Source organism: Martes martes (genome assembly GCF_963455335.1).
Source record: "Martes martes genome assembly, chromosome: 8".
In the NCBI taxonomy this organism is placed as follows: Eukaryota; Metazoa; Chordata; class Mammalia; order Carnivora; family Mustelidae; genus Martes; species Martes martes.
The window spans coordinates 16,949,155-16,975,610 of NC_137895.1; the positions used below are offsets into that span (position 1 = coordinate 16,949,155).

At 38.1% G+C, this 26,456-nt stretch overlaps 2 protein-coding genes across 2 annotated transcripts in view; one reads left to right on the forward strand and one right to left on the reverse strand.

The window, feature by feature from the left end:
• Positions 1–16,055, reverse strand: part of WASHC4 (WASH complex subunit 4) — a 61,890-nt gene extending 45,835 nt beyond the window's left edge. The window contains exons 1-11 of the mRNA XM_080811180.1: positions 15,900–16,055; positions 12,431–12,570; positions 10,610–10,663; positions 10,458–10,523; positions 9,570–9,615; positions 9,032–9,099; positions 5,453–5,535; positions 3,834–3,876; positions 3,036–3,139; positions 2,336–2,456; positions 45–168 (exon numbers count right to left, since the gene is read on the reverse strand). Coding sequence (XP_080667306.1) covers positions 45–168; positions 2,336–2,456; positions 3,036–3,139; positions 3,834–3,876; positions 5,453–5,535; positions 9,032–9,099; positions 9,570–9,615; positions 10,458–10,523; positions 10,610–10,663; positions 12,431–12,570; positions 15,900–15,960 — 910 coding nt within the window. The 5' untranslated portion in view covers positions 15,961–16,055. The remainder of the gene's footprint in view (positions 1–44; positions 169–2,335; positions 2,457–3,035; positions 3,140–3,833; positions 3,877–5,452; positions 5,536–9,031; positions 9,100–9,569; positions 9,616–10,457; positions 10,524–10,609; positions 10,664–12,430; positions 12,571–15,899) is intronic.
• Positions 16,056–23,638: 7,583 nt separating this feature from the next.
• Positions 23,639–26,456, forward strand: part of ALDH1L2 (aldehyde dehydrogenase 1 family member L2) — a gene marked incomplete at its 5' end in the record, with an annotated part of 55,553 nt that continues 52,735 nt past the window's right edge. Inside the window, one exon of the mRNA XM_080810197.1 lies at positions 23,639–23,644. Within this exon, the coding sequence (XP_080666323.1) occupies positions 23,639–23,644 (6 nt within the window). The remainder of the gene's footprint in view (positions 23,645–26,456) is intronic.

The following is a 26,456-nucleotide window of genomic DNA, read 5'->3' on the forward strand; positions in this document are numbered from 1 at the left end:
TGCAAACTTTAGCAACAAAAATTTTAAAATGCACTTTACATTACCAAGTTTGGCTTCTACATTTGTAAAAATTGAGCGAATACTATGTGCAAATTCTTCAGCAAAAGTGCTATTTTTTGACACAGATACTCCTCCATTCAGAGAATCAAACTGCTGTTCTATACAGGCCTAAACAGGAAACATTTAAAGAGAAATTTAGACCCTGGATAATAAACTATTAAACAGATTTAAATATAGTATGTGTGATCTACATTCATCATTCTAATTTTACTAACAATGAGGCTCAAGTTTTTACCTTAATGTCATCTAATATCTAAATCCTTTAGAATGAATATGTATGTATGTACATATTTGAGTACCAGTTAGTGCAATAAAACTGAACCACAAATCCGTAATTCTTTTTTTTAAAAGATATTATTTATTCATTTGAGAGAGAGAGAGAGGGCATGAGAGGGGCAGGGTGTGGGGAGAAGAAGAAGCAGACTCCCCACTGAGCAGGGAGCCTGACTCAGGGCTTCATCCCAGGACCCAGAGATAATGACTTGAGCTAAAGGCAAGAGGTTTAACCATCTGAGCCACCCCGGCGTCCCACAAATCCATAATTCTACATGAAGAGCCACACAGGGATATTCAATAATCTATAGAAGATATGTCTGATGCAGCACTGGAAAACATGTTTTATTATTTTACTTTGCATTTTTAAGAGTAAATTTTTTCTGATTACAATTACTTTCCTAGCACTTTATTACAGAATGTATAGAAATGTCTCCTGGAGGGGCACCTGGGTGGCTCAGTCAGTTAAGTGTCTGACTTAGGTCTTAAGTGTCTGATCCTAGGGTCCTGGGATAGAGGCCTGTGTCAGGCTGTGTGCTCAGTGGGAAGTGTGCTTGTCCTCCTTCTGCCCCTCCCCTGATTCCTGCTCTCTCAGACAAATAAATGAATAAATAAATAAAATCTTAAAAAAAAAAATCTCCTGGAAAAAGAATCAATGACAAAAAAGACCTTCTGAATCTAATACACTAGTCATTAAATTGATATAAACGAGAGTTCAGATCGATCTGTAAAAACTGTGATCCTGAGCATAATATGATGTACAGACTTGTCAATCACTATGTTGTACACCTGAGGTTAATGTAACATCATGTGTCAACTATACATCAATTTTTTAAAAACTGTGATTATGTAAAATATATTAAAAATAACCCTGAAGGGGCACCTGGGTGGCTCAGTGGGTTAAAGCCTCTGCCTTCGGCTCAGGTCACGATCTCAGGGTCCTGGGATCGAGCCCCACATCGGGCTCTCTGCTCGGCAGGGAGCCTACTTCCCCCCCACCCTCTCTGCCTGCCTCTCTGCCTACTTGTGATCTCTGTCTGTCAATAAATAAATAAAATCTTTAAAAGAAAAACAAATAAACCCTGAAGCAGATTTTAAATATAAATATATTGCAATTTCTGATAAATATTACCCAAAGCAGTGCTAGCCAAAAGAATTTTCTGTGATCATAGAAATATTCTACATTTGTGCTAGTATGATAGCTAGCCACAAACTAATTATGGCTATTTTTCTCCCAACTTCATTATGATATTATTGATATATATATAAGTTTGAAATGTATGGTGCAATAATTAGATTATATACAGCTTAGTAAGCAGCTGAAAGTGGTGGGGAAAGTGAAATTTTATTTTCTTTCATTTTAATTAATTTAAGGTTTAAAAAGCTACTAAATGGTAGGAAGCTACCTGCACTAAACAAACCCAAATTATATTCCCTGAGCCCAGGAAGAATTAAACAGACATTTAAAGGGCAGTATAGGAGCGCCTGGGTGGCTCAGTGGGTTGGGGCCTCTGCCTTCGGCTCAGGTCATGATCCCAGGGTCCTGGGATCGAGCCCCGCATCGGGTTCTCTGCTCAGCAGGGAGCCTGCTTCCTCCTCTCTGTCTGCCTGCCTCTCTGCCTAATTGTGATCTCTGTCTGTCGAATAAATAAATAAAAATCTTTAAAAATAAAATAAAATAAAAGGCAGTATAACAAACCCAGATACAGAGGTTAACAACAAACATTAACATAACTGCTTAGATCTTGATCCTTGATAGTTTTATCCTTTTACATAATTTAAAAAAAAAAACAAAACCTCACCCCAAATATAACTAGTACTATTAATTTTGTTTGCTACTTGGTACTAAAATAATTGTATTTTAGTACACTAACAATGGTTTAAGCCACAGCACTTTTAAAGAACACATATTTCAACAATATGCTATGAAAGCATCATACTGTAGTTCTGAGCTGGATCAACTAAGGAACCCATTCAGTATAGCCTGATACAGTGCTCATACCTGAAATATCATTCCATCAAGTAACTGCCCTTCTAGCTTCAGCAAGAACTTTTCAAATGGCTTTAGTTTTTCTTCCTGAATTCCAAATTTTGAAGGATTGTGATGGACAGATTTCAGTAACCTTATGGAAGATTAGGAGAAAGACCTTCAATTTTCCTAATAAAGTCTTCAATTGAAAATTTTCCAAGAAATCAAAATTTTATATTTGTATTTTCTGTTTGGTTCTATACATTTGAAAATCTGAATAAAAACAATGCTAATATATTTAATTTTCTAATCATACCTTTTTCTATCATCCTAAATTCAGATATTCTAGATACCAGAATATCTAGATATTCTAGATACCAGATAAACAACATAAGACGCCTCACCTTAAACAGGTCTTAACAATATACAGTGAAATAAAACCAAGTTCACGAAAAACAACTGTCACTTGAATAGAACCCTAGAAAAAAAACAAACCTGAGTTCTAAGGTACTCAAATTAACATTCTACTATACTTTAAGAATTAGGAGGCTTTATACAAGTATATCATACTCTCAAAAAATGGTTGCTGTATTCATAAAAACATTTAACATGAGATCCTTCTAAATACAGATCTCCAGGTCTTTTAAAAGATCTGCATTATTTATGTTTACTTTTTACTAATATATTAGCTATACAAAGTAAGAGACTATTTTAACCATTTTAATTGGCTCACCTTTTGTACATAGTCCAGTGCTCTTTCAATGTGACATGATTATCAATAATTTCATCCAGAGTAAGCAAAACAGTTAGCAGCTCCCCCAAGTGCTCATACATAGTCTGTCAAAAAAACCTTTAATGATTATCATTTAATCACTAATTACAGGTTAAGCTTCTTACGGATTTTTAAAGTTAAACACAATGGGCTAATTACTACTGAATTAAAGCAGTGGATAAATCAGTTTATTAATACACAGATGAAACTATTAATTCTCAGATGGAACAAGCATTAAAGAGAGAAACACTTTGCCCGCTATTTCATCCTTAATTGTGATTTTACAGAACTGTTGAATTGTTTCACTCTCTAAAGAGACCATTTAAGAGAACCTCCACTGGCCACAACTGGGAAATAAAAAAAGGAGTTATACTGGGGCACCTGGGTGGCTCAGTGGATTAAAGCCTCTGCCTTCAGCTCAGGTCATGTTCCCACGGTCCTGGGATGGAGCCCCACATCAGGCTCTCTGCTTGGCAGGAAGACTGCTTCCTCCTCTCTCTCTGCCTGCCTCTCTGCCTACTTGTGATCTGTCTGTCAAATAAATAAATAAAATCTTAAAAAAAAAAAAAAAGAAGAGTTATACTGATAGTGGGTCAGTAATACCTCATCAACTTCACAGATAAAATAGAAAAAAGGCAAAAAACAACAAAAAACCTCTTTAAGAGTTTTGCTATAATTTTTTACTACCAAATCATACAAACTCCACAGCAAACTATAGTAAAAATTATAGTTTTACAGATCAACTTAAATTACTTTTACCTGAAAATGAACTCCAGTTGTCTCTATAATTTTGGGTGCAATCCTGTAATAAAATAACATCCAATTTACCACAGTTCATTTTTATTTTAAGGAAAACACACAGCAGCCGAAGGTCTTGGGATTTTAACACCTACGTATCATTATTTAGGCTGTCATCACTAGAATTTATGAGACCTTACTCTACTTTCCTAAGAAGAGAACTAACTAACTTGTATACGCAGAGTCAGGGCTATCCCTGCCCACACCTAACTCAATGGGCACAGAAATAACAATATGTGGCCCATGAATAACCCTAGCCATTTAAACCTAAAGGACTGAGTTTGGGATAGAGGCAGAGAAATAACAAAATTGATACTCATTTCTTTCGAAACAGTTAGAATTTCTCAATTCCCAACCAGAATCTTTGTTATCCTACCCAAACTGGCATTTGGAAACTAGTCAGATTTATTTCTGAGTTCCCATTCCTACTGAAAAACAATGCATCAACCAACATTGTACCAAAGTCAAAAGCCCTGGGATAATTCAATTTTACTTCCTAGACATCTTCTACTCAACAGTAAATAATTTAAAGTAGTACTTGTATATCAAAGCACGTATAGCTATTCCACAAGATAGAATATTTTAAAAATTAAATACAAAATACAAATACATTTCATCTTTCTTGGGCAGGGTGTGGTGGTGGGGAGTACTCTCTCAATTATACATCAGGTACTGCAGGGGTTAGAGGAGCTATGCTCTCATTCCCTCCTGCCATAAGAACAGCTTCAGTGGAAGAAAAGAACACAAAACAAATGCCTGACTGAGGAGAAAAACATGAAAATGAGAAGCAGTTAACACAGTCTCCCAGTTTATAAAGAGAGTTAAGATGCAGCCTGGTATATAGTAAGAACAACAATGAATGGACTGGTGATCAAAGAACAGCATCTAAATTGCTATGGAATCTCATACAATTCCTCTGGGCCTCAATTACTTCTTCTCATAATTGAGAACCCCTTGTCATGTGTACTAAACAAAGTCACTGTAAGATTATAGTTAAATTGTAAATGGGAAAAATTTTAAGTATAAAGTATTAATTGAATGTGAGATATTACTTTGTGGTCATGAAGAACAGCAAGGTCTATCAAAATTTGATCATTTTTCCTGATTTAGAACAGTGGTTTCCAAACTTGGAAGATCATTTGAATAAAACCAAAATTTTTTCAGTGTAGATTCCCTGGTCCCACTCCCCCAGATTCTGTAGTTTAAGGAAAGTCCCATGTGATTCTAATAAGCCAGGAAACAGTCACTGTAAAGGAGAAATAAGGAGAGAGAATTTGGTACATGTTCTGATTCCATGTTAGTCTTTTTCTATATAATCAAATTTAAGTACATTCTGTCAACATTCTTATTCAGACAGATAACAGATCATTCACCACAGCAGAAACTGTCTTATTAGCCTACGTATTACACACCTAGGGTTTGAAACATTATGAGACTTCAAAGGATGGTGAATAAATGAATGAAAGAATGAATAAATAAATGAGCAAACAGACAAAAAACTATTTCAGGTAATGGCTAGTTTTAGAAAATTTTCCCTGCATCTCTATTATAAATGCAAAAATATTTATAAAATCCATTACTTGTTACTGATATAGAGGGCAGCCAACTGATGGACTATGTTCATCACCACTTCATAGCACCTTGTAACAAAACAAGACAGTTCCTGAAATGACAAGTTGAGTATATGTTACATAGTCGCTTTTTAAATGCTACCATTTCTCAACTTTATGGTAACAATATTAAACAAAAGCAAAACAGTTTCCAGTTAACCTGCCGCCAGAGAACTTGAAGCATCCTTCAAGCAATCCATTCTTAACTCCTCTCCTGAACGTCAAAGTAATTTCTACTGGTTTGTTCCCATAGCATTTCACTCATACTTCTATTTAAAGTCTTATATTTTAGTTACTCATGTAATTGATAGAGATCATCTTATTCCTTCTTTAAATATCCACTGACCAGTATGGTGGTTAACCCTCAACTGCTTCTCAATATATTTTTCTCCTATTAAATGAATAAGTAAGTGAACATCTGAATGAAAAAGCTCAAAAGCTGCCAATTTAGAAAGTATGATAATGAGGAAAAAGGCTCTCCCAAAATCACTCTGAAATAACTTCAAATGTTTCTTACTTTTAACTTCATCTATAAACAAGTCTGGCACAGAGAAAGGGAAATTTTAATTATTGCAGGAATATATTTGTCATTAAATAATTAATTCGCATGTACTATGTCCCACACCTTCGGAAAATTTCTTTCAGAAGCTCTCGATGCTTAAACCTAAAAAACCAGTTTGTATCCTAAAGTATTTAAAACTTGACTAAACCTGTGGCTATTCCAGATTTTAAGTTCTACAAGGGCAAGAATTTTTGTTGGTTTTGTGCACTGTTATATACCCAGCACCAAGAACAGTTGCTAACAAATGCTAGGCTTATAGTTTAAAAATGGAATTTTATGCAGCTGTCAATGAGATCCAAAAACAATTTAAAATGTTTGAAAATGAAAATAATGCATTTCAATTTTACTTAAATAACTCTAGTTTTATCTTTCTTATTAAACTTCTAGAAGTTCAATAAAAGCAAAGAGCAGAAAATGCAGACAAACGGCACAAAGTAAAAAAAGGTAGAAACAAGTCCAGATATATAACAGACTATTTACATAAAATAGAAATATCGGGTGCCTGGGTGGCTCAGCAGGTTAAGCCTCTGCCTTGAGCTCAGGTCAGGATCTCAGGGTCCTGGGATCAAGCACCACATTGGGCTCTCTGCTCAGCAGGGAGCCTGCTTCCACCTCTCTCTCTCTGCCTGCCTCTCTGCCTACTTGTGATCTCTCTCTGTGTCAAATAAATTAAATAAAATAAATAGAATGAATTAGCCAAGTAAAAGACAGAGATTTGCGGATTTTCAGATTGCATAATAAAGCAAAATCCAGACACATTTGGTTTGAAAAAAACATAACTAAAACATAATGATACTGAAAGGTTGAAAGAATATAGAAAGATAAACTAAGAAAATGTTAACTAAAACAGAGCTGGGGCAGTGAGACTATCAGACAAAATTGTTAGCACATCACAGCTATTATATATGATATACATTTATGTAACTGCATTATTATATACATAATTATAGTTGAACAGGGTCAACTGCTATAACAACATAATAAAAGATTCAATTTATAAAGAATGATGAACAATTCTAAACTTGTATGCACCAAAGAGAATATCCTTAAAATAAGAAATGCAAAATCTGATAAAACTAGAGGAGAAACTGACACATTCACTGGGACCTGCAAATTACATTTCTTAGACCTCTGCCAGTAGGCTTCCTGTTAAGTACTGCCAACAGGTGGCACTAAAAGGACACTAAAGACAGGAAAAGGACATCCTTTCTACTTCTTGGTGTTTTGGGGGGGTTTTTTTGTTTGTTTTGGGGAGTTTTTTACAGGTGGTATATGATTTAATTGACAGTTAAATGATTCAAGAACCACACAGAATGATGCGGAACTCTAACCCACACTCCTGAAATCATACAGGGCTGTATTTCCAACAAAGTAAAAGCATGAAACATACCTAACTCCTAGTAGGGGTGGAGAAGGAAAGGGATACAAAGACCTAAGTCTAAATCCCTTTCAGAGACTTCGGGAATTTTTTACTCTCTTTCTGAGGTTACATTTATTAATGTGTAAAAATAAGAGAAAAATGATTACTTCACTAGGATGTTTTGAACATTAAATATGAAACATTCCTAATAATTCATGTGTCAATGTCATAATAAATACCTTAATAATGTCATTAGCTAAAAGGCGGTATAGGTCTGGCCCATCTCCAAAGTGCATCAATCAAAACAATGAGGGAAAATTTCAATATACCTTTAGTCAGAAAAACGTACAAATAATATCTTCCAGACCCTACAAAGATGTTAATCATACCCCCAGTTATCTAACTCAAGACCTTATAGTTCATTTTGACACCTGGGAAATCATCAGGTCTTCTAGAAACTTCTCAAAGTTCTTGTTTGTTCCCCTTATAGCCTTCACTTTCACAGTTAAGTACTCTTGGTGTTTTTACCAACATAACCCAGGCAAGAACAGTTCACCCCAGCAATGGCAGTTTGCTCCACCTCCAGCATCTTTAAGAACTCTAGAACCGACCTTTTATTGCCCTCTCAGAGGTACCAGCCAGCCAGGCAGCACTGCCTCATTCACAGGTATGAGCAATAACTACACAGGGTTCCTGCTCCAAGCTCCCATATTCTGCTAACCCCAATCCTTCCTCTTTTTCCCCTTCCTCTGGATGACCTCACTATCCTCTTTTCTTTCAACTCTCCAACACTTATATAACCAATCCTCTATATCAAATCATCTCTTCTGAAGCTGTGATTTGTTTTCTGGACTGGACCCTGACTGACACATAACACAATAGAGGTCAAGTTCAACAAAATGCTCTCAATTACAACAAGGAGACAAAAAAGGGTAGTAAAGATATAAGAGAACTGAACAATACGTTAGTATGCTTGATTCAGTGAAATACATCAAGTCTTGAACTTAACAATCAGGAGGTAGGGGGAATTAGGGGTATGTTTTTCCTTATCTCCAATTTTTGCTTTTTTCATATGGTTTTAGCATTGTTTTTATAATGGAGAGAGAAGAAATAGGATTCATTCAAAAATGAATAGGATTCATTTTTTTCACAAAACTAAACCAAAGACCTAGAATAACTAAAACTGCAGTGACGAAAACATCTGGTTTGAAATGTTTGAAACATCTGGTTAGAAGCATCAAGTGCTACTTTTAAAAACCTTATCATTGCTCATGTACTAGCTTAACCATCTCCACTAACAACTTTTTCTGGCATAAATTATCTTCCTACCTGGCATAAAGTTTAAATTATTTTAAAAGGCATGGTGACAAATTGTTCACAAATTAAATTATTACAAAACAAAAAACAAAAACAAAATCAAAACCTTACTTTGAGACCTTCTTTCCGTAAAATGCTATGAAAACATTTCACAAATTATGACCTCTTAAACTACAAACCAATGTCTACTGAGTGTTTTACCATTCAAAGTACTTATTCTTAGCATCTGAAGGTTTCAGAAATCTTTTTAATTTTGTGTAATTTACCAAACTTAAAAAAAAACAAACAATGAAAAGTAAAAAACAGTTACCTGTAAGAATGAAATAAATCTTCCCATTTGAATTTGGCAATCACCTTCCACCATGCTGGAATCTGTAGCTTTAAAAGGCAACATGAAGAATCATATTTCAGTTTTTTAATTTAAACTTAGTTAAGACCCAAAAAGAAAAATAAATACAATTTTTATTCATTAGTATATCTTTTAATCTGCATAGTATTAAAAATAGAATTTTTATACTGAAAAGAAACATAAGACAATCATTAATCATTCAATTAAAAATAACCATCTGTTTCACTATTTAACAAATTCAAGGGTAATCCTTATCTAGTCACAGTTCTTTGTAACTTACAAAAATATCACAAATAGATTTTAGAGAATTTGCTACTGCTCCATCACTCAGGTTTATTCCACCTGCTTATCAAACAAATAAACGAACAAAAAATTTGAATGCTTATTTTCTCAAGGTATACATTATATAATCACGGTAGTCCTAGAACTGTGAACTTTTCATTCATTTCAATCTCAAAAAAGGCATCATGACACTATAATATGAAATTTTAAAACTTACCTCCTTCTCCATAAAACAAGAGACCATTATAAAATTTAGTTTCTGCCTGTTTAAAAAAATTAAAATAATTTTAAAGGTTGCTGTCTTGTTTTTAAATTCCTAGACTCTCTTAGTTATCTATATTTAATAATAATCACATATACAAATTCATTTATATTCAAAAACTGCTTACAAAACAGGTAAATTAAATTGATCTTTAGAGTACCAAAGATACCATTGATACTCAAAGTTATTTCTCAGTTTCTTTACCCCTGCTTTTGTCTTTTCTGACCTAATTGTCCTACATCTTCCCACTAGTTCATGGGAGATAGAAAGCAATGACATAGTATCAAAAAGGTACAGAAAAAAGAGGAAGTTCACCAACTTCTACCAGAGTTTTAATGACCCATGGCTAAGAAAATGCAAAACATATTAAAAATTCAAAGCTTTTTTTTAAAAAAAATCAGTCTAGGGACACCTGGCTGGCTTAGTCAGTAGAGCAAGTAACTCTTGATCGTGAGTTCAAGCTCCATGTTGGGTGTGGAGACTACTAAAAAAAAAAAAAAAAAAAAAAGTAAAAAATCAATTATATCTAGAAAGCCAGTATATATGGCAAATAAACACAGACTTGGAAGGTATATAGACCCAGGCTCAAACAGTTACTACCAGTAAAATTAAGCCTGTTTCCTCATCTATTCCTCACATTATCTGCCTCTCATTCTAAGTATGAACAGGGTTAGTATGGTGTCTGGCACACCGTTAGTACACTCAGTGAATGATAACCACTATTATTAGTATTAAATAAAAAATTAATTCAACATGCATTAAATCTTTATGTACACTACACATATAAGCACAAATTTGCTTTTAAAATCATGTTTTTAACAACTTAAGAGTACAAATAATTACCTCATACTTTAATTTCTTGATTTCACAACAAAGTGCAGCATAAACAGTGATGACTTTGTTCAAGACCTGGTTTCATGAATAAAAACATAAAAAGAGTTATAGCAGATAGTAAAGCATTTTAAAAATAGACTTTTAGGTTAAGAAATCTATACCTTGTTTTCAGTCTTTATGAGTTCCAATAGGGAAGACTGTTCATAAGGCAAAAGCTATAGAAACAAAGGGAAAAAATCATTTTTAATTTGAAAAAAATCATGGAAATTTTAAATATACAAATTGAGTCTAGCTCCATTCTATTTAAACTTGTGTTGGACCCTGTACTTAGCACTAACACACACTGGAAACTGACGGCTAATGGGTATAGGATTCCTTTTGCAGGTGGTGAAAAGACTCTTCAATTGGGTCTGGTGATGACTGCTGCACAATTCTGTCAATACACTAAAACCCAAAGAACTACATGATATGTGAATTTCAAGAATATAAGACACATGGGGCACCTCGGTGGCTCAGTGGGTTAAGCTTCTGCCCTCCGCTCCCGTCATGATCTGAGTGGCTGGGATGGAGCCCCGCATCGGGCTCTCTGCTTGGCGGGGAACCTGCTTCCCCCTCTCTGTCTGCCTACTTGTGATCTCTGTCAAATAAATAAATAAAATCTTAAAAAAAAAAAAAAGAATATGAGACATGAATTTCAAGAAAACTGTTACTAAAAAAGTCAATATGTAACTCAGAACAGTGTCTAATACATAATAAATATTTAGTAAATGTTAATTATTATTTAAGTGGTAACAGGCTATAGTTTCAAAGATAAAACGAGATAGAATGATCTCAAAAAAGAATTAAAAAAAGATAGAATGATCTCAAAATGGAACAGAGGAGTGAATTACTTTATTTTATTAAAGATTTTATTCATTTACTTGAGACAGAGAGCATAAGCAGGGGAGGAGAGGGAGAAGCAGACTCCCTCCCAAAATGGGCAGGAAGCCCGACATGGGGCTTGATCCCAGAACCCTGGGACCATGACCTGAGCCGAAGGCAGATGCTTAACTGACCAAGCCAACCAGGCGCCCAGGAGTGGCTTATTTTATACATTAAAAAATTACACCTACATAAAATTCTACTACTGAAACTAGTATTACAGTACATGTTAACTAACTTGAATTTAAATAACAAGTTAAAAAAAAATAAACTGAAAAAAGATTGCTTCCACATTAAGATACCCTTAATGGCATAAGGGAAAATGATGGAAATCTTCTATATATTCATTAGAATATGAGTGATATGGATCTATGTGTTTGACAAAAATTCACTGAACAGTATATTGTAAATCTATGCATTTCACTGTATGTAAAATAATCTCAATAAGGAACAAATAAAGTTTGAATATTCTCTTCCAACCTGTTCATTTTCTTGATGAAAAACAAAGGCTACCTCAGAAGTCTGTCATTCATTAAAAACAAAACAAACAAACAAACAAAAAAAACACATCTGCCTGGCTTCAAGATAAGGAAATTAACAATTTTTCTCCAAGTTTCTTTTAGTTCTCCAGATTCCAAATAATAAAAATATACAGTTGACCTTTGAACAACACAGGTTTGAGTGGCGTGGGTCCACTAAGATGCAGGTTTATCTTTTTATAAATATAGTACAGTACTATAAATGTATTTTCTTTGTGATTTTATCATAACATTTTCTTTTCTCTAGCTTACTGTAAGAATATAATACATAATACATACACGAAATATGTGTTAATTGATTGTTTATGTTATCAGTAAGGTTTCTGGTCAACAGCAGCCTAAAAGTTAAGTTTGGGGAGTCTCAAGTTCTATGCAGATTTTCAACTGCGTGGGAAGTCAGCACTCCTAACCCCCACATTATTCAAGGGCCAAATGTATATTCCATTTTTTAATATTATGTCTTCAAGATATAGTATGTCCTGAAAATGTATATGTAAATTAAAAAATATAACAAAATCAAACCTTTAATGCTATTGGATCAAGATTGAAATCCCAAACATCACCAATTGAATCATCCAGTGCATCCTCAATTCTTCTCAATTGAGATGTATACTCCTCAAGAAATTTCCCGTAATTCTTAAGTTGGACTTCAGCATGAATTTCTAAATTTAAATTTTAAAACAGCATGTAAGATGTACAAGTAATAAATTTCAGGACATTTATTTCAAATAATTTCAAAAGTCACAGCAAGGTAGTTACTAAGCATTTTTAAATGTACTACTCTAGTATGTCTGGACTTCTTGAAAATAAAATTTCAAAGTTAAACAATAATTCAGCTTTTAATCTTTTCCAAATAATAAAATAATTTTAAAACCTATAGATGTTAACCATAACCATAACTTTGGTTAACCATAAACCATAATTTTAAAGCACTATGAAAAAATTAATGTCCCATTTATCCCATAAGCTAGGGCTTTTAAACAATTTGAATAATGCCTTAGACAACTCAACATCTCGATTCTATGTTTTAGTCATAAATAACTTTTTTGCAAAACTAAATAAATAAATAAGACCCGAATAAGTATAAAAATCTGTGTTGTCATAGAAGCAAAATTTAAAAACATAATCCTTAAATCTCTATAGTGTAAACTGTCTAAAAATACATCTAAATGTTGTTTTTAAAAGTTTTAGATCTGCTTTATCATAATGAATGTTGTTTCTGTAATGCCAAAAACTTACTAAGGTATTTTAATTATTTAACTATCATAATAGGGTTGGAAAAGCCAGTAAAGAAAACTGAGTACAGAATACTGTGCTTATGGAAAGGGCGCAGATGTCCATCAACAGATGAATGGATAAAGAAGATGTGGTGTGTATACACACACACACACACACACACACACACACACACGCAATGGAATATTACACAGCCATCAAAAAATGAAATCTTGACATCTCCAATGACATGGATAAACTAAAGGGTATTATGCTAAGCAAAATAAGTCAATCAGAGAAAGACAATTATCATATGATCTCACCGATATGTGGAATTTAAGAAACAAGGCAGAGGATCATAGGGGAGAGAGGAAAAAAATGAAATGAGAGGAAACCAAGAGGGTGACAAACCATAAGAGACAAACTGAGGGCTGCTGGAGAGGAGAGGGATGGGGGGGATGAGGTAAGTGGTGATGGACACCAGGGAGGGTATGTCTTGTAATGAGCACTGGGTATTATATAAGACTGATGAATCACAGACATCTGATTGATGTCCGAAACAAATAATACATTATATGTTAATTAATTTAAATTTTTAAAAAGAACGAAAAAAGATACTGTGCTAATATTTAACAAATTTACACATTAAATAGATGACTCTAAGGAGTCATTGGAATAAACTAAACAACAGAAGTACGTCTAGTCATCAAAGTTAATAAAGAAAGGGAACATGCTACCATACACATAAGAATTCACTATTGCAAAGGCAGCAAATCCAATTCAGCCTCTTTTATTGATATGAACAACTATTCAATCATTGTCTAAAAAAAGGTAAAATTATTGTCTCCTCAAATCAGCAATACAAAGCAATTCTTAGATAATAGTACATTCTGACTAAAGATAAAGACCTAGCTCTCCAATCACCCTTATTTTGGCACTAATGCTCCATATCAGGTGGATCAATTCAGTTCATTAAGATTGCTATCTGGTTATAGCATTAACCTAAGCAATTCTGGAAGACAGTCTAGATAGGATTTATAGCACAAAAATTAAGAAAACCGGGCACACCGAACGGATGGGAATTCTTCTCTTTCCTAAAGCTCAAATTAAATAACTGCTAGAGATTCTTGAAGTCGCAAGTACATGCCTAATTCTCATTTACATGGGAAATAACCAAAGCTGCATTTAATCAGCAAATGAGTTCTTACTGACAATGCCAGAAAAGCATGCTGGCATTCAGTCTGTTTGGGAAGTCACAAAATAGTAAGCAAGAGAAAACCTGCAATAACATTAAAGTTTCTTGCTGATAAAATAATGAATAGTTGTAAAAATAGTAAAAATTACAATAAAAAGATTTGAAATAAGGAATCCATGGTGATTCTTCAAGAGTAAAATTCCAGAAACCCTATTTACAGGCTCATCTCTACATTCTTTATCTTTCCATCCCTAATGCCTAGTACAGTTCCTGATATGGTCTGTTGACTAAATCACATCATTCTACTCTCAGCTGAACCATTTTCAAACCTAGCAACTTATTTTCATTACAATTTTTTGAAGTTATGGAAGTAGGAGAACTCTGTCCATAAAACTCCATATATGAAAAGGTGCAATTCACTCTGTAACAGTAAATACAGAGTCCTCTCCACAAAAAAGTTAAAGGAATTTGTCATTACCACCAAGATTTTTTTTAATGCTGCATAAGCTAATACCTTATGAAATGTTTTATGAAAAACTGCAAACCATTAAGAATTAAGCTCATGCTTCTCTGAGACGCTACTAAAACCTAATTACACATAAGTTTTTACACGATTCTTTGTAAAGTTAAGCAAAATTCACGTGGAATTTTTAAAAACTATACTCACCTTCTTAAAAAATGAAATTACATTCACCTTTTGGGAGACTGCGTTAAAAAAAAAAAAAAAAAAATTCACAAGCAGTGGGTCCCAATCTCTCCTATATCACTTAAACAGAAGAGACAGATTGCCAACTTGTATTAATCTTAAGTAGAGTTTCACTAAAATAATTATTTGCCTCTAACTTTTGCTGCATGGAACTTAATCTGGTACGGTTCTTTGACTTCTAAGTTCAAAATGAAACAATTCGATTTTGTGAAGTAAAAGTTGCTTAATTTTTGAAGCCTTTCTAGGTGCAATGGAAGCTCTATGACATCCCTGAAAAACACCACTTATCTCAAGTAAAAGGCATAGGAGGAGATAAATTGACATTCGCTTGCTTATTTTTACCGTGTGAAGAGCGCTTTTTCCCTGTCTTGTACGTTGTATGAATATGCAGAAAAAAAATACTCAAACTTCCAAAAGTTGACTGGAGAAAAAGTAGAAAAACAGGAAAGCGAAAACAGGAACCCGACCTCTGCCCGTTCTAGAACTGAACGCTCAGCACAGGTGGCGAAAGCGCCGGGAGGCCGGGGGTAAGGCCGGCCTCGGCTCCGCGGGCTACAGGGCCCTGGACGCGCCCCGCCCGTCCCCGGGCTGTGGACAGCGGACGCCGCTGCTCTGGGTACCGCGGGCTCCAACCGACAGCCGCCGCCCCAGACGCCAAGCCCTGCCTCGGCCGGCCTGACGCACCGCCACCGGGACCCCAACCCCGAAAGTAACGTTCGAGAGCGCGTCCCTCCCGCACCCCAAGGGGCAGCAAGTGTCCCGAACCGGACGGCTGCGCAGCGACCACGACGCAGAGCCCTCCCGCAGGAGCGCTGCCGGAGCTGAGGCGGGCCGGGGAGCATCCACCCGCAGCCCTTGCCCTGCAGCTCTCTTACTCTGTGAGCCGTCGTCAACGCGGTCGAACTCCCAGTCCGGGGACAGAGTCTCCACCGCCATCACCCCTGCGCCTCCCCCAGTCACAGCCCCAACCAGCCCGGGCGACCACGGCTGCCTCACCCCGGCGGCTGTCACGGCACGTGACTTCCGGCCCCAGCCCCGGCCCCGCCCCCGCTCGCGAGGGCAGGCCGGGCTCAAGGCCCCAGCGGGCCGCGGGGGCTGCTGGGAAAGCGAGTCGGCTGGGGTGGCCAGAGGCGGCCGTTACATCTTCCGCGGCACTCGCGGCGTCCTCCCGTGGTGACTTGGGCCTCGTCACCACTCACTTCACATCTCAAGCCATATCGATGCCTTTGACTTCGCCCTGCTGTCCCCAGGCCATTTTTAATACCTGGGGAGTCGTTCCATCAGTCTAGCCTGGGAAGGGTAAAAGTGATGGGGTAGTGGCTCAACAGGAGGGCGTGGTCCTCGAGTAGGTCGCGGTCCAGGCGCTTGGAAGAAGCAGGAATTGCCAACGCCCTCTCCGTCACCACCGGAGCTCTTGCGTCCCTCCTCTTGCAAGTCCTATGCTGATTGTTCTTGAGAATAAAACGGTGTGTGAGAGGCGGAGTTACTTTACGAACACCCTAGCGAGGAATTTTACTACTCTGCTTACCTTGCCCTCACGGATCCTCCGCCCTCTCCTCTTAAAAAGGCAGAGGGGGAAGAAGAAGCGCTATATAAGTGTAGTCTAAAATGCTCCTACCTGCTAACTGGCTTTTCCGCAAGCAGGGAACTGTGTTACCCAGTAATTCTACATGTATACAGATGTTTGCACAGTAGCGTTCATTGCTGCATGGTCTTTAATACATATCACTGTATGTATACTAATGAAATAATCTTAAAATGTATCAGTAGGGAATAACATTAAATTTAATACATCCATGTTATGAAATACATTTGTAGAGACTTGGGAAACTGACAGAAGGTGATTGGGGAATAATGTGTATTTGTGGTTACACTTTTACTCATGTAAACGTGTTTGTGCATATGTGGGTGTAATTGCATAGAAAGAGAACTCAAATCTCACTAACAGGATAGTGGTCTACTGGAAGAGTATGTGTTAGAGATTAAAAAGTCCCCCATCAGGCTCCTTGCTCAACAGGGAACCTGCTTCTCCCTCTGCCTGCTGACCACCCCTCCTCCAGCTTGTGTGCTCTCTTTCTCTTTCTGACAAATAAATAAATAAAATCTTTTTTTTTAAAAAAAAGCATACCTTAGAAAAATCTTACAATTATCATGTTAAAGTAATTCACAAGAACACATCTAGAAATGGACAAGCAAAAATTAGTCAAGTAAACCTACTCGCAGTTAAAAACTAAGAAAAGTAGACAAAGTATAATAATTACTTTAAAAGATCTGAAAGAGGGGCACCTGGGTGGCTCAGTAGGTTAAGCCTCTGCCTTCGGCTCAGGTCTTGATCTCAGGGTCCTGGGATCAAGCCCCACATCATCATCATCATCATCATCATCATCATCATCATCGAGCTCTCTTCTCAGCAGGGAGCCTGCTTCCCTCTCTCTGTGTGCCTGCCTCTCTGCCTACTTGTGATCTGTCTGTCAAATTAAAAAAAAAAAAGATCTGAAAGATAATGAAGTCTGAAAAGCACAGGAAAATGATTCAGAATTCTGAGTGTACTCAGAATTTACTGTTAAGCATTATGAGTTTGTGGTTTTCTGCCTGACAGTGTCCCCCACCCCTTCAAGTCAAGAAATGAAACACTGTCCTACCAGCTCAAGGGGGCAGCAAACCAAGTTCAGAATTGTTGAAAGAGAAACTGGAAATTCGAGGGAGCATCCTGAAGCAAGGGACCCAGAGAGGAGATGAGATTCAAAACCTTAGTGTAAACATTCCGCAGATCCCTGGTTAACCATCAAACTACGTGCAGAGAGCCTACTGAAATCACAGTCAAGAGTCCTTAAAAACACCTGCACTAGGTGATAGGCGTGCTTGCTGCCCTTTGATGCATATATTCCCCACCAGATGTGCACCTTGGGTAGGAAAAACCTGAAGCCCTGTGGGTTCCAGACGGCAGAAAACAGAGGTTGGGCTGCTTGAGCAGCTTGAAATTTAGAAGAGAAAACTGATAATCAAGGGAATTACTAAGGAGGTGAACTCCAAAATCTGAGCAAAAACGTTGGCCAAACTGTTGTCTAAATGAATTGAACAGAAATATAAGCTGTTGCCCTCTGCAGGGTTTGAGTCCAAGCAAATTCACTCGTTTCTAAAGTCCCCTGGTATGCCTGGGTGGCACAGTCGGTTAAGTGTCTGACTCTTGATTTCGGATCAGGCCCTGATCTCAGGGTCATGAGAAGGATCACTGAGTTGGACTCTGCTCAGCATGGAGTCTGATGGAGATTCTCTCTCCCTGTTCCTCTGCCCCGCTTACTCATTCTCCCTCTCTACCTCTCTCTCAAACAAATAAGTAAATCTTTAAAAAAATAATAAATCAATCAATCAAACCCTCAGTAGTTTTTTTAAGAATGTAACAGAATCCAGACTATGAATCAACTTTTTTCCTTTCTTTTTTTTGGGGTGGGTGAACAATAAAATTTAATTAACCAAAACCTGACAGAATAGAAAGAAACAATCTTAATACTTAATACTTAATGCTCAATATTTCATATGACAAACAGAATATAAGAGAATAAAGAATTAAACAATACCCAACCAACTTTCCTTAGATCATATTTACAAAACATTCTACATGACAACAGTAAAAGCAGGCATTTTTTTCAAGTATACAAAGAAGGCCATTTTCTAGGTCATAAAACAAATTTCAATGCATTTGAATGGACTGAAATGTGATGACTATATTCTTTGACTGCAATGGAATCATTAACAATAATCAATAACAGAAGAACCTCTTCTATTCTGGAAAATCCCTAAACTTGAGCACAAGTCTCCAGGGCATTGTGCAGAATGAAGAAAATCTACAAAGTTATATACTATGAGATTCCATTTTTTTGATAGTCTTGAAAAGATAAAAACCACAGTGACAGAGAACAGACAGAGATTCTCAAGGTGAGAAGGGTGGTTGGTTAGCCACGACTCCAAAGGGACAAGGGAGTTTTGAGGTAGGGAATGGAATGGTTCTGTATCCTAACTGCAGTATTATTACATGAATCTTTATATACATTAAAACTCATAGAACCATACAGCAAAAATGAAATCAATTTAATTGTATGTTAATTTTAAAACATGTAGTGGTGTGATGGGCCTTCTCATGTGTTTGGCTTCAGGACTCAAATGATGTCAGGTCTTGGATTTTCACTATTTCTTTTCTATCTCTCCCGCAATTTTTGCTACATTCTTTAGGACCCATAGGGTAGCCCTTGGTAGCTTCAGGTTCACATTATCACAACACCAAAAATGATACAAATGGTACACTTAACTGAAAGTTTAAACAGAAGTCCTAGAATTAGATCTTGCTGGACTTCATTAGCCTTACTAGGATCTTGTGCATAATTTGAACCAATCATCATAATTAAGGGGATGGGAGAGATGTACTAATTGGCTTAGTGTAGGTCATATGCCCCACTCCTGAATCCCAGTGGGATAAGGAGGAAAGAAAACTTCATAGGAACCACAAGGCCTAAGACAGGGGGAGAAGCAGATCCTCACATGGAAGGGAGGATACTGTTATCCTGAGAAGTGGATTTTAGATGGTAGGTCGAAAAAGCAATACCTAGTTTGTACACTAGCCAGTCATTTGGTCATTTGCAGTCAAGCAGATCACACTGTTGCTATTTGTCAAGTACTAGAGCAAATAATTATTTAGTTATTACAATAGTATGATTTTTTTCTGTTGAGTGTTTGGGTGGGTTTTAAAAATCATCCTATCTGAATCTTTTTATTTTATGGCTCTCTCTTATAAGAATTTTGTTTTTGAAGCAATCTGACAATCTTTGTCTTTTAATTAAAGAGTTTAGCCCATTTTCATTTACTGCAATTACTGGTATATTTAGACTTAACGCTAACATTTTACTAATTTCCTTTCATTTTTCCCCCCAACTATTCTGTTTCTTTCTCTCATCTTTCTCGCCTTCTTTTCAACTGATTTTTAAAAATCATTCTACATATTACCTTGATAATTTTACACTCTGTTAACTTGGTAGTTATATATTGTCATTATATACAGTCATTAGGGTTTTCTATATATAGTATCATGTCATCTACAAATAGTGACTGTTTTACTTCTTCCTTACCAATTTGGATGCCTTTTATTTCTTCTTCTTGTCTGATTACTGCACCTTGGACTTCCAGTAGTATGTTGAATGAAAGTGAGGGGAGTGGACACCCTTGTCTTATTCCTTATCCTAGAGGAAAAGCTTAGAGTTTTTCACCTTTGAGTATAATGTTAGTTATGGGCTTTTTTAATACATATGGCCTTTATTGTATTGAGGTATAGTCCCTCTAAACCCACTTTGTTGAAAGTTTTTATCCTGAGTGGGTGCTGTATTTTGTCAAATGCATTTTCTGCATCTATTTGAGGTTATTGTGTGGTTTTTATCCTTCCTCCTGTTAATGTGATGTATTACATTGATTGATTTGCAAATATTGAACCACCCTTGTAGCCCTTGAATAAAACCCACTTAACCATGGTGAATGATTTTTTTAAGATATTGTTGAATTTGGCTTGCTAATACTTTGTTGAGGACTTTTGCATCTATGCTCATCAGAGATATTGGCCTGTAACTTTCTTCTCTTGTCATGTCTTGGTCTGGTTTTGGTATCAGGGTAATGCTGGACTCATAGAATGAATTTGGAAGCTTTCCTGCCTCAGATTCTCTCAACTTTTTGTTAGGGAGACACAAAAATGACTTTATTTCACCTTCATTTTTGCTGTGTCTAGAAATCTAGGTTGGCAGGGCTTTTCTGTTTGTCAAACTTGAATTGCCTCTGGTCTAACCACTAGTTATCAAGAGAACAATATCTTTAATTCTTACAGAAGAACATCTTAGACATCATTAATATTTCATTATATGTGGATAGACATAAAGTCTACATTTCCTGAAGTTGGGAGTTGGAGAATATAACTATGGAACCCCTACTCAGAAAAAAACCACACTCCTTGCCCACCTCTCCCAGTATACACAGATCACAACAAATAAAATGATTATCAGCATTTGGAAGCTTAAAGGAAGCCAGCCAAAAGTCACAAAATGCTCTCAGGGAAATGTGTTGAATTGGCAAAAGGCAATTTCCAGACAAAACTCGATGTTTGCTGCCATTCCCCAGGCTTTAAGGATTTATTTTCTCTCTCCTTCTTAAACACATTTATTCATTCATTCATTCTCTCTTTCAACAAGCACTTTCTGAGCTCTGCTAAGTGCTAGATATTGTAAATCCTGATAAATTAGACATGGACTCAACCTGCAAGAAGCTTCCAGTAGAGCAGATGACAGCTACACAAACACCAATAAGAGAATGAGATGTCAGAAGAGACGCATAGTCAAAAATCTTTCTCGTTTCAGAGGAGTGAAAGATTACTTAGGGGAAATAAGGGGGTTGAGGGAGGAGAATATCAGGAAAAATGCCTCCAGGAGGCAGCCCTTGAGTTATACCTTAAAAGAAGGAATTTGGTCATGCTGAGATGGTGACAAATGACAGATGATAAGCTTTCCAGGGAATCATTGTCCAGGGAAGAATCAGCACATACTAGAGAGTTAAGCTAAATTACATGTGCAAAGGAGCAACAAGAAAATGAGAAAGAAAAGAAAAATGCCAAATTGTCAATGGCCTTTAATGCCAGGCTAAGGAGTTCTGTTTGCAACAAGTGCTTAGCTAAAGCATGTCTGAGCATTCTTTCTAGAGAGATAAGGGGAAAGGGTGGGTATCTATCTGTCTGTCATCTCTTGGGGGCCAGCTCTGTGCCAGGCACTTTGCCAAGTGCTTTATACACAGTCTTTCTTAAAATCCTTTTATCAGCTTACAAGATAGGTTATCAGGATCCTACATAGCCAGGTGTCTCCACCCTTATCTTTCGTATCTTTGCCTCCTCAGGGCGATGTTATGGCCATGACTTGGGATGTCAGACCCACCATTAATAAGGCAAATCCCTGTCTACCTCACAGGGTTTGAGTAACTGGTAGAAGAGCCCCAGCTGCTAAGAACCCGGGCCGGGACTATAAGCCGCCCCTCCCGCTAGGTACTAGCGTGGCTCCGAACTGGGGCCCCGCCCAGTCGCAGGGGATTGGCTATCCGAGCCCCGCCAGCTGAGAAGGCGGGGCCGTGCCAGTCAAGGGGGCGGGCCGTGGGCGGGTCCCGGGACTCGCTGACCCGGCGAGCAGCGATTGCGGCCGCCGGGCGCTCACAGGCTGCAGGCCGCGTCCAGGCTGAGCCCTCGCTGTCGCGCGGCCCGCCCGAGGGCTCCCTTCCAGGATGCTGTGGAGAGGCAGCCAGGCGCTCCGGCGCTTCTCCACCGGCCAGGTGAGTCCGGCCCGGGCGAGCTTCCTGGCTGTCACCCGGGGCTGTTTTCCAGACCCCTGGGGCCGGAGAGCCAGTCGGCGGGGCTGGGGGCGGGCACGGTGTTGAGACTAAGCTAAAAGCCAAGACAGCGTTTTTAAAACTGGGAGACTGCAGAGAAGGATCCGGAGAGGGTCTTGGGTAAGGCTTGTCAGGCGGGCCTTTGTCTTGTCGGGGGAATGGGCTGAGGATGCAGCTTTTGAACATCTACGGTCCGGCTGGGGTTGACAGGGTGGGAACAGCCACTTGGAAGCGGGGACGGAGTCAGCTTCTTTTCCTTTTTTTTCATTTCAATCATGAGATCCCTGGTCTGGGGATGGAGCCAAAGTACAGGACCGAGGGAGAGTAGTGTTCAAGTCAGCCGGGTCCTTCTGGGCGGCCTAAGAGGTGTGAGCGCTCCACACTGGCATTCAGGGCCCATTCAGATAATGGCCCTCGGAGCTGGTGGCTGCAAGCTCATTTTTCTTGAGCTGCAGGCGGCAAGATTGCTAGGATTGCCAGGCGCTGCAGAAGCAACCACGCTGGAACACTATTTAACTGTAGCCCAAGAACGGAGCAGTGGCCCAGCCCAACGCCTTGGAATTGCATCAGCTCCTCCAGAAATGGAAAGAGAGCAGACACGTTGCATATGGCCCGGAGAGAGATGCCTCGCTGCATCTAGGCAGACTCGAAGCTGTTTAGGGAAGAAAAAACAATCCATCTCATGTACATTATCTCTTTTATAGAAAGTTGGTGCTTTCTGGGCTGTGAAGGAATTTGCTTTTCATTTCCTCTTCTTTGCAAAGGTCCCATGGGCATGTATACATATCCAGATGTAAAAAATCTTGAAGGCAGGGAGAAGTCTTGAATAGCACCAAAAACCAGCCGAGCGATGCATCCATGGAAAAAGCTTTTTTTTCCCAGGCAATCCCAAATAACAAGGATTCACTTTACCCCACCCAGTCCTAGTTATTTGGGGAGTAGTCACCTTTTTTAAAAAATAAAGAAAACAAGAGCTGCTCTTAATGAACTTTTGCTTGCTCTGGACTCCTCCTTAGCTTTCTCCTGCCACGTGGCATCTGGGAATCTGGGGAGGATGGCACAGAGACAAGCACTTGTGCTTTCCTGTTTTTTTGGCCTCCTCTATCAACACCTTTCATTGACTTGCCTTTTTTGGAGAGCAGAAGGGATTCTTGAAGAATGCAAAGATGGCAATAGCGGGCTGTACATAAGATTTCAGTAATCAAAGTTGAACATGCCGGTTGGCAAATGATAGAGACAAAAACATGCATGTGGGGAAGCACCAAGCATGTCAGGGGTCAGGGGTCTGAGTCTGACTGTACCCAGGAGTTCATGTGAAGAGCAGTGACATTTGACTGGGAAGAAGACAGGTTCTTCCGTGGCCAAAAGGAAGACGTGGAACGGCAAGTGGAGGGCTTGGGATATTTTACTCCATAGAAAATGGGGAGCCATTCTTTGGATGGAATTCTATAAGATTGTTCAGAATCAAACATGGCTAGCGGGAGCATAAAATGGTACAGCCACTTGGGGAAACTGGCCATTTTTTATAAAATTAAACATACACCTATGATATGACCCAGCAATGGCACTCCTAGGTACTTACCCAAATACCTATTTATGAATGTCTACAGCAGCTTTATTCATTATTAGCAAAAACTGGAAACAACTTAAATGTCCCTCATTTAGTGACAGGATAGCCAGTGGATAAGTCCATCCACACGAGGGAATTGTACTCAAACAAAAGAGGAGTGAGCTACTGATAGGCACAACCACATAGATGAAACTCAAATACAGATGCTAAGTGTATGAAGACAGACTCAAAGGGCTATGTATTCTGGGATTCCGATTACCTGACATTTTAGAAAGAGTCAAACTACAGTGATAGAAAAAAGTGGTTATCAGGAGCTGGCGCTAGAGGAAGAATTGACTATAAGAGATTATCTCGCGAAGGACATGAAGGAATTTTGGGAGGTGATGGACTGTCCTTTGTGTTGATTGTAACAGTGGTTAGGCGACTGGGTGTCTGTCAAAACTCACAGAACTATACTGACAAGGGTGTATTTTACTGTATCTAAATTATACCTTCATCTTTAAAAAGGAAAAAAATTACACAGTATTTTTGAGTTTGGTATTAAAGCAGAATAAAAAAAAAACCACTTCTTAGAACCTAGCAAAATCCAACGGGAAAACTAGTTTATAGCACTTCCTGACAGACTCGATTTTTCCATTCCCTGTCTTAAAGAAATGGACTTAGAAATATGTAATGATTTCAGCTTAATGACGTGGCTGGATCTTTTTAGCCACTGCAACTATAAATAATAAAACCCTTTGTCTATTAGTTATTATCATACACTTCCAATATCTTGCCTGGTTCATCGCCTCTTGACTTCTCCCCATGGTGGGGGTTATTTGGCCCTCATATTTATTTGGCACTGTTACTCAACTTCCTCTACCAGTGTCTGGGACAAGTCTGGGTGCTGGTTCTGGGTTCGTAGCCTGGTTTCAGAACTTGAGGTTACATTACGACCCAAATCAGGAGTCTGGACCCGTCCCTGCTTCTTGGAACCAAGTACTGGCTTTATACCCTAGTTCTAGCAACCACATCCTTGTTTCTGAATTACCCAACCCCCTGCTTTGGTGTCTAGTTTGTTTTTAGGACCTTCAAATTCAACTTCAAACCCTCTTTAATTGTGTATTATGTACTGAGCATTTGTTCTAAATCCTGAGGATATGATTAATAAATAATAATAATTATAATAATAAATAGCATTGATAAAGCACTTAGTATGTACCAGGCGCTAATTTAAATGCTTTACATATATACTCACCTGCTTAACATCTCAGTGAGGTAGGTACTATTATTATGCCCACTTTACAGATAAAGTAACTGAGACCCAGAGAAGTTAAATAACTTTTTTAGAGTCTCACAGCCAGAAAGGACAAAACAGTAAACAAGAAAGAAACAGTCCCTGCTTTTAAAAAAAGTCCATAGACATCCTTATTTTAAAAATCTGTTATCCTTTTTGTGATTAAAAAAAAAATGTTGGCCAGATATCGCAGAAAGTCCTCATGAATACATTCTTTATATGATTATGCAATAGGAAAATCAAGTTGCACAAGTTTGCCCTTTACGGTGGTGTCATGAGTTTTGTTTGAATCTTACACAGATTTACGTCTGTTGCATCTATTAGTCTGAGGGTTTGTTACAATAAGTAACATGGGCTTTTACACTATTTCAAGCTACATCCTGTCAATATATGAAGGCGGATTATTAGGTAGGCTTTTTATTTTCACTATCTGCTCAATTCTCAAACACTAGAGGGATGCCCACCCGAAGTTAATTCATGCCTCACCTGAGTGTGTGTCAACATAGAAGTAAGACAATGTCATTCTCCTGCTTAAAGTCGTTCAGTGGATCTCACTGTCTTCACAATAAGGTCCAAATTATTTGGTATAGACAAGTCTCTCCCCAGTTGGTCTTTTGACTGTCCCTAGAGTGTCACTTGTCTTCACTCTCCACTTTCCAGTATTGAACCCACTTCGTTCACTTACTCATTTCTTTCTAAATGCTGCCCCTTCTGCCTGAAATTTCCCAAGGACCTCCCATAATCCCCACCCTTCTCTTGGCCAACCCCTAAATGAGTGCTCTAACATTCTGTTATGGAGTTCTCTTCTTGGGAAGTCTACTAGGCTTCCACACTCACACTATGCTCGCCTGTCCTAGCACTATGATGTCAGTATGTTCTTACTTGTGTGTCTTTCGTGCTAACTGGTAAAATCCTGAGGACAGGGACCAGTCTTCTTTGTGCTTTGACTGTTGCTATCCCAAAGAAAAACGCCCACAGAAGCCAAACAGGGGAAACAAACGAAGGATTTGACCCAGATAGAAGGAAAGGTCATGTCCAGCCAGAGGAATGGGGGCAGCCTCTGCTCAGCTCTAGCTGACTGTTGCTACGTGGAAACATAGACCATGGTTGACAAACCTCCTGATTTCTAAAAAGAAGTCAGAAATTCAGCCTGCTAAGTGAAGCTTCCAAAACATTATCACAGCT